Source organism: Lepidochelys kempii, chromosome 4, assembly GCF_965140285.1.
Source record: "Lepidochelys kempii isolate rLepKem1 chromosome 4, rLepKem1.hap1, whole genome shotgun sequence".
NCBI lineage: Eukaryota > Metazoa > Chordata > Testudines > Cheloniidae > Lepidochelys > Lepidochelys kempii.
The window spans coordinates 142,044,580-142,052,803 of NC_136383.1; the positions used below are offsets into that span (position 1 = coordinate 142,044,580).

Consider the following 8,224-nt stretch of genomic DNA (forward strand, 5'->3'; position numbering starts at 1 on the left):
GCGCTCCAGCCCCCTGCTCGCTCCTCACGACGTCTCTGCCCCGGTCCGGCCCGGCGCTAGCCCCGCTCCGGGGGCGCCGCCGGCTCGCGGCTCTGACCGGGGGAAATGGAAACGAGTCCGGCCCTGTTTAAAAGCGCGGAACATCTGGGCTCTGCCCGAAGGCCCGCGGGGGAAGCGGGCACCGCGCGGCGGCCCCGGGTTCGGCGCAGAACCCGGCCCAGCTCGCGGGCAAGCTGCGCCGGGCCCTTGGGCCCCCTTCTTGCCAGGGCGGCTCCGGCGGCGATTTGGCCCGTGCCCTCGAGGCTGAGCCCTCCTGGCCCTGCGCGGGCCGCGGGGCGGGCTACCGAGCCGCTCGCGGGGTCCTGGGGGCAGGGACGCGCCCCGCACTCGTTTTGCACACAAATCAAAGGGGCGGTTCCCCTCCACTCCCTTGGCCACGCCCTCTTTGGGTGAGGCCTGTCAATCACTGCCGGAGGCTGCCAATCAGCGGGCAGGCGCACGGGATTTTGGCCCCTGCAGATGGAAGGGGCCAGAAGAGCGCGCGCTGCCCCGGGGGCCCAGGCGCTCTCCGGGTACGTGCGGCCGCGCGCGGAGCCCCGCGCTCCAGTGACGTGCGCCCAGGGGGCCCGGGGCCCTGCGCATGGGGCCGGCTCCAGCGGGGGGCCTGCAGCGGGGGCGCCCCGGCGGGGGCGGGCAGGCACTGAGGAGCAAGAGGGGCGGGAGAGCGCGCGGGGAGCCGGGGTGCGGAGCGCGTCCCTCCCCATGGAGCCCTCGGGGCTGGAGCAGGAGGGCCCGGGCCAGACCCACCCGCACCACGAGCCCATCAGCTTCGGCATCGACCAGATCCTGAGCAGCCCGGAGCAGGGCAGCTGCTTGGGGCCGGCCCGCCCGGCGGGGGAGCTGGACTACGCGCTCTACGGGAGCGGCTGCAGCGGCGCCTACAACCCCGCCTGCTCGCTGGGCTCCTACAGCCTCAGCCGGAGCATGAACGTGGCCCCACGGGCCGCGCCGGGGGGCCCGGCGGGAGGGGTGATCCGGGTGCCGGCGCACAGACCTCTGCCCCCAGCGCCCGGGGCGCCCGCCGCGCCCCCGCAGCCGGGGGTCCCCGGCCTCTCCAGCCTCACCTTCCCCTGGATGGAGAGCAGCAGGCGGCTCGCCAAAGACCGGCTTTCAGGTGAGCCCCCGCCCCCCGCCAGCTCCCTGGCCCGGCTGGTAGAGCCCCCTGCCCGGCGGGGAGCGCCAGATCCCCGGCCCCTCTCTCGGGAGCGCTCAGCCCAGGGGCCCGGACGGCCGGGAGACTGGGCCCGATCCCGGCAGGTGCCGAGCGCTCCTCGCTGACATCCCTGGCCCGATCCGGACTCCTGCGGGGCTGAGCTGGCCGGCCTGGTGCCGGGAGCGGCCTCTCCGGGACCGGTAACGGGACTGGCCAGCGGCTTCGCGCCCACCAGCATGAACCCGGGGCGGGGCGGGGCGGCGGCTCCAGCGCGGCTGCTCGCCCCGGGGAGATTCCGGCCCAGCACAGGCCTGGCCAGGTCGGTATCTCGGCCCCGGGGCAGAGTCAGCGCCTGTTCCCGGACACCGCTGCGGGGCCCCCAGAGAACCAGGACAGGGAGAGAGTCCCCTGCCCCACAGTTCGGGAAAGTTCCCCCCGTCCTTGGCCGTGGGCACCTGGACATCCCCCGCTCGGCGGAGCCCTGGCCCTGACACGGCTCGCGGCGGCGGGCGCTGGAGGGGAGATCCAGGCCCGCGGAAGCAGGATTCCCGCTGGAACCGGAGCCGGGCCCCTGGGGGACGCGCTGGGATCTACCCACGAGCCTGGTGAGCGCCCTGAACGCCCCGCCGAGTCCAGCCCGGTGCGCGCCCGGTGACAGCGGGACGGCGCCCGGGGGCCCCGGCTGCGCTCGGGCCGGTGAGAGCCGGGTCCCGCCGACTCCGGCTGGAGCTGCGCCAGGGCGCGGCGGGTTCGAACTCTGCTGGCGGCAGCCCCCGGGTCCGGTGTCCCAGCGGCTGCTCCCCGCGCAGCGCCCGGCGTGGGCACGGAATGGGGTCTGAAGGGGCAACCCCGGACCGGGTCTGAGGAGAAACGTCCCCGGACACGCAGGCGACTCGGCACCGGCTGCGGCTCACATCGCTGTTTCCGGACCCGCCCGGTCCTTCCGCCGCCCGCTCCCTGGGGACGGGCAGCCGGGTCCCGCGGCCCCAGGCCGGGCTGGCTGGGCAGGGGGCCAGAGGAGCAGGGCGCAGCCGGAGCCCCGATCCCAGGCCCGTGCCCCAGGCGGCGGGAAGGGGCGGGGGGTCTTGAGGCAGCCTCCGCAGCGCTGCCCCCAGCCCAGCTGCCTGACGGGGCCCGGCCCGGGCGCTCCCTGGGGCCCGGACCCCCAGGGCTCCGCGCTGTTGCCACGGGGGGTGTGAGTCCTGCCCGTGCGATCGTGGGGTGCGCTGACGGGCAGGCCCCCCCCTTGAAGTGAGAAGCCCAGCGCGGGCCCGGGCTAGGCCGTGATCCGCGCCCGGGGCGCGCCGAGGCCTCTGGAAAGGCTCCTGGGCTGTGCGCGGCGGCGCAGCCGGGCGGCTGTGACCGGCCAAGACCGGAGCCCGGGGCCAGCGCTTGGGGACACCGGGCTCCCGCGGTCCCGAAGCCCGGGATCGGGCCCGTCCCCAGCAGCAAACACAGCCGGGGGGAGAGCCGCTCCGTTGGGGGCCCGTCTGACACCCCCGCCCTTCTGCCAGCCCCTGCCCCCGACGGCGAGCGGCCCGGCGGGTCTGTGCGGCGCTGACCGGCACCCTTGTCCCCCAGCGGGCCGGGCCGCCAGCTACGGAGCATCCGCGGCGGCGGAACTGGGGGCCGAGTCCCTTGGCTGTGAGCACCCCCTGGACCCCCCGCAGGTCACGGGGCCCAGCCCGGGGTGGCGGGGGCGGAGAAGGGGTTGGGAAGGGTCGGCAGCGTCCGCCAGCAGGACAGGACAGGGCCAGGCCCCGCCCGCCCCGCACACCCCAGGGGCCCCCACCCGGTCCAGCGCTCTTTGGCTGCCGGGGATCCTGTCCCGCCCCCCTCATTTTCCACGCCAGCCCTGCGCCGGCACTGGGGAGAGCTGGGGGGTCCCTCCGGGCCTCAACACCAGGGCTTCCCCCTGCGCGCCTTGCGCCCCGCCGGGGCTCCCCCTGCCCACCCAGCCATGCGCCCCAGGCCCCCCCGCAGCTGATGGGTCTGGTGATGTGCAGGGACGATGGTGCCTGCTGGGGATTGCGAGGGCAGGCGCTGTGAGCACCACCCCGGACGCCTGGGTTCTGTGCCCAGCCACGGGAAGGTCAGTCTGTCCCTCTGCTCTCAGCGCACCCCCGGGAGCCTCTGGCCCTTAGCGGGACGCAGAGCAGCCGGTTCCTGCCCGGGGTGTTGATCGCTCCAGCGGGCCCATCCCGGCGCCTGTCCCTGAAGGACCTTCCCTGGCGGGCCGGCAGAAGCTGGCGGCCCCGGGGCTCCCCCGGCCTGGGGGAGGGTGTTCGGCCCCCGTTGAGGGTTGGGGCTCCTGACCTGGCTGCTGGGGGCGGGTGTCTCGTCCCACTGCCCCCGGGGCCCGGGCCGGGGCCGGAGTGCAGCGGGGCTGTTTCTCCCTGGGTTGGAGCCGGTTCTTAGCTCTCGGGGCGGGGAGTCCGTGTCCCCCTCCGGCCCCAAGGCTGGGAGTGGGCAGGGGGCGATGATGAGGACGGGTTGCCAACCCTCCAGGATTGGCCGGGAGTCTCCAGGACTAAAGCTGATGTCATGTGATGGAACCTCCAGGAATGCGGCCAACCACAGTTGGCAGGCCTAGGTGAGGGCAGGCGGCCTGGCCAGGCTGGGGCCGGGGGGAGCCAGGGCTGGGCCCCTGGAGAGCTGGGCGCTGTCATGCTCCCAGGGTGCCCCCGGCTCAGGGATGGGCTTCAGCCCTACCGGTGAGGTGGCGAGGAGCCCGCGCATGCTGGGCCGTGGCTGGCGGGTGGGATGGGGCTGGCCCCTCCCCGGCATAGCTGCCATGCCTGGGGCCACTCTCGGCTGCGTCTGCAACCCGCCTCCGAGCCCCGGCCAGCGTCTGGATGGCCGAGCTGCAGCGAGGGGCTGCCCAGCCATGTGGGGGTCCCTACCCAGCCGGGGGGCTCCTGCCTGGGTGGAGTCTGTTTCCTGTGCAGCGAATCGGGGGGGAGGAGGGGGACGGTTCCCAAAGCCAGACCTGCCAGGCTGTGGCCCTGAGCCATGGGTAGCAAGGGGGTGGAGGTGCCAGGCTGCCCAGTGGGTCCACAGCATTCCCCCAGCCCTGGGGGCTCTGTCACCCTTGCCATGTGCAGCTGGCGCAGTGATGCCATGGGCTGGTGGGGACACCCAGTGCCTGGGATCAGAGTCCGGAGCCTGTCCCGGGCAGCTCCGCCTGGTGCTTCGGCCCAGATGCCAGCAGGGGCCCAGCAAGGACGCAGCTCGGCCCGCTATGTCCGGTGCCTGCCCTCTGGCCCCCTGTGCAGTGCGGGCTGCAGGAATGCTGGGTGGGCCGGCAGGCAGCGGGCCCCAGCCATTCCTAGGCCAGCCGGAGGAGCTGATGTGCCCCAGCAGGAGACCAGCCCCCCAGCGCCCATCGCGCCCAGGGGCGTGGGCCTGAGTGAGGTGAGGGCAGTACCCAGGCCTGACCTCCTGCCTCCCCTTTGCCTGCAGCTGCCCTGTCCCCGTTTGCGGTGACGCGGCGCATCGGGCACCCCTACCAGAACCGCACCCCCCCCAAGAGGAAGAAGCCGCGCACGTCCTTCAGCCGAGTGCAGATCTGTGAGCTGGAGAAGCGCTTCCACCGGCAGAAGTACCTGGCCTCGGCCGAGCGGGCCACCCTGGCCAAGGCCCTCAAGATGACGGACGCCCAGGTGAAGACCTGGTTCCAGAACCGCCGCACCAAATGGAGGTAACACAGGCTGCAGCTCAGGGCTGGGCCCTGCCACGCCCAGCCAGGCCAGCCCGGGCCCAGTGCGGGCTACCAACACCTCCAGCACAGCCTTCCTCGCAGCTAGGGGCAAAGGAGCCCCCCTGCTGGGGAGAGGCCAGGGCTGGATTCCTGGGAGCTCCCCCCACAGCCAGCCCCTCTGCCCCACCCCCACAGCGCCCCCTGCTGGGGAGAGGCCAGGGCTGGATTCCTGGGAGCTCCCCCCACAGCCAGCCCCTCTGCCCCACCCCCACAGCGCCCCCTGCTGGGAGAAGCTGGGGCTGGATTCCTGGGAGCTCCCCCCACAGCCAGCCCCTCTGCCCCACCCCCACAGCACCCCCTGCTGGGGAGAGGCCAGGGCTGGATTCCTGGGAGCTCCCCCCACAGCCAGCCCCTCTGCCCCACCCCCACAGCACCCCCTGCTGGGGAGAGGCCAGGGCTGGATTCCTGGGAGCTCCCCCCACAGCCAGCCCCTCTGCCCCACCCCCACAGCACCCCCTGCTGGGAGAGGCTGGGGCTGGATTCCTGGGAGCTCCCCCCAGAGCCAGGGCTCCTGTTTTGTCAGGGCAGAGTGGAGTTAGACACATGCACTGTGCTGGGGCAGGATGGGGCAAGGGGTTGAGGAGCTGGCATGGGGCAGGGGCGTGTAGCTGAGGGGCCGGCCCGGGGCAGGGGCGTGTAGCTGAGGGGCCGGCCCGGGGCAGGGCGGGGGCGTGTAGCTGAGGGGCCGCCTGGGGCAGGGTGAGGAGGGGCGGGGGCGTGTAGCTGAGGGGCTGCCCGGGGCGGGGGCGTGTAGCTGAGGGGCCGCCTGGGGCGGGGGCGTGTAGCTGAGGGGCCGCCCGGGGCGGGGTGAGGAGGGGCGGGGGCGTGTAGCTGAGGGGCCGCCCAGGGCGGGAAGGGGGCGTGTAGCTGAGGGGCCGCCCGGGGCAGGGCGGGGGCATGTAGCTGAGGGGCCGGCCCGGGGCAGGGGCGTGTAGCTGAGGGGCCGGCCCGGGGCAGGGCGGGGGCGTGTAGCTGAGGGGCCGCCCGGGGCAGGGCGGGGGCGTGTAGCTGAGGGGCCGCCCAGGGCAGGGCGGGGGCGTGTAGCTGAGGGGCCGCCCGGGGCAGGGGCGTGTAGCTGAGGGGCCGGCCCGGGGCAGGGCAGGGGCGTGTAGCTGAGGGGCCGGCCCGGGGCAGGGCGGGGGCGTGTAGCTGAGGGGCGCCCGGGGCAGGGCGGGGGGCGTGTAGCTGAGGGGCCGCCCGGGGCAGGGCGGGGGCGTGTAGCTGAGGGGCGCCCGGGGCAGGGCGGGGGCGTGTAGCTGAGGGGCCGCCCGGGGCAGGGCGGGGGCGTGTAGCTGAGGGGCCGCCCGGGGCAGGGCGGGGGCGTGTAGCTGAGGGGCCGCCCGGGGCAGGGCGGGGGCGTGTAGCTGAGGGGCCGGCCCGGGGCAGGGCGGGGGCGTGTAGCTGAGGGGCCGCCCGGGGCAGGGCAGGGGCGTGTAGCTGAGGGGCCGCCCGGGGCAGGGCAGGGGCGTGTAGCTGAGGGGCCGCCCGGGGCAGGGCAGGGGCGTGTAGCTGAGGGGCCGGCCCGGGGCAGGGGCGTGTAGCTGAGGGGCCGCCCGGGGCGGGAAGGGGGCGTGTAGCTGAGGGGCCGGCCCGGGGCAGGGCGGGGGCGTGTAGCTGAGGGGCGCCCGGGGCAGGGGCGAGTAGCTGAGGGGCCGCCCGGGGCGGGAAGGGGGCGTGTAGCTGAGGGGCCGCCCGGGGCAGGGCGGGGGCGTGTAGCTGAGGGGCGCCCGGGGCAGGGGCGTGTAGCTGAGGGGCCGCCCGGGGCGGGAAGGGGGCGTGTAGCTGAGGGGCCGGCCCGGGGCAGGGCAGGGGCGTGTAGCTGAGGGGCCGCCCGGGGCAGGGGCGTGTAGCTGAGGGGCCGCCCGGGGCGGGAAGGGGGCGTGTAGCTGAGGGGCCGGCCCGGGGCAGGGCGGGGGCGTGTAGCTGAGGGGCCGGCCCGGGGCAGGGCAGGGGCGTGTAGCTGAGGGGCCGCCCGGGGCAGGGGCGTGTAGCTGAGGGGCCGCCCGGGGCGGGAAGGGGGCGTGTAGCTGAGGGGCCGGCCCGGGGCAGGGCGGGGGCGTGTAGCTGAGGGGCGCCCGGGGCAGGGGCGTGTAGCTGAGGGGCCGCCCGGGGCGGGAAGGGGGCGTGTAGCTGAGGGGCCGGCCCGGGGCAGGGCGGGGGCGTGTAGCTGAGGGGCGCCCGGGGCAGGGGCGTGTAGCTGAGGGGCCGCCCGGGGCGGGAAGGGGGCGTGTAGCTGAGGGGCCGCCCGGGGCAGGGCGGGGGCGTGTAGCTGAGGGGCGCCCGGGGCAGGGGCGAGTAGCTGAGGGGCCGCCCGGGGCGGGAAGGGGGCGTGTAGCTGAGGGGCCGCCCGGGGCAGGGCGGGGGCGTGTAGCTGAGGGGCGCCCGGGGCAGGGGCGTGTAGCTGAGGGGCCGCCCGGGGCGGGAAGGGGGCGTGTAGCTGAGGGGCCGCCCGGGGCAGGGCGGGGGCGTGTAGCTGAGGGGCGCCCGGGGCAGGGGCGAGTAGCTGAGGGGCCGCCCGGGGCGGGAAGGGGGTCGAGGGGCAGGCAGCCACTCATGCGGCTCTGCCCACGCCCCGCAGGAGGCAGACGGCGGAGGAGCGCGAGGCCGAGCGCCAGCAGGCCAACCGGCTGATGTTGCACCTGCAGCAGGAGGCCTTCCAGAAGAGCCTGAGCCAGCCGCTGCCGCAGGATCCGCTCTGCATGCACAACTCCTCCCTCTGTGCCCTGCAGAACCTGCAGCCCTGGGCCGAGGACAAGAAGGTCACGTCCGTCTCAGGGGTGGCATCAGTGGTGTGAGGCCCCCACGCTGCCCCTTGGAGCAGGGGGGAGAGACCTGTCTGCACATCCCCACGGAGGCTGCGGGGTGGCTGGGGCTGAGGCCGGACCCTCCTTGCCTGCAGCAGATGCAGACCCCTGGGCATGGGCTGCTGCCCCCAGGGACCATGATGCCAGTGCGCTCCCTGCTGTGTGCCTGCCCTGGCTGGGGTCTGCCCGGCCTCAGCACCCACGGGGGAGCAAGGAGCCCCAGATACACCCCCCACCCCCCGGCCGGCCAGTCCCGGCTGACTGACTCAAAGGCTCTGCCTACAGCTGACTTAGTGACCTATACTGCCAATAAAGGGTTAAAGTCTGTGGTTAATGGAGACCTAGATCCCATCCGCAAGGGCCCTCCCCATGGGAGCTGGGGCCCCTGTACTGGCTGGGGCTCTCCAGGGCAATACGTGGCCCTTCCCCCCTCACTGCCGGGGGTAC

At 75.3% G+C, this 8,224-nt stretch overlaps 1 protein-coding gene across 2 annotated transcripts; it reads left to right on the forward strand.

Moving 5' to 3' along the window:
- The first annotated feature begins 751 nt into the window (after window positions 1-751).
- Window positions 752-8,086, forward strand: TLX2 (T cell leukemia homeobox 2). Of its 2 annotated transcripts, XM_073340166.1 has the most exons (3): window positions 752-1,174; window positions 4,676-4,913; window positions 7,552-8,086. In XM_073340166.1, the coding sequence occupies exons 1-3, from the start codon at window positions 763-765 to the stop codon at window positions 7,766-7,768; spliced, it is 867 nt and encodes a 288-aa protein (XP_073196267.1). In that variant the 5' UTR covers window positions 752-762; the 3' UTR covers window positions 7,769-8,086. The 2 variants fall into 2 exon arrangements, 1 of the variants encoding a protein (XP_073196267.1); XR_012158411.1 differs by lacking the exons at window positions 752-1,174; window positions 7,552-8,086 and adding an exon at window positions 2,085-3,806 and having other exon boundaries at window positions 4,676-4,763.
- The last annotated feature ends 138 nt before the right edge of the window (window positions 8,087-8,224 follow it).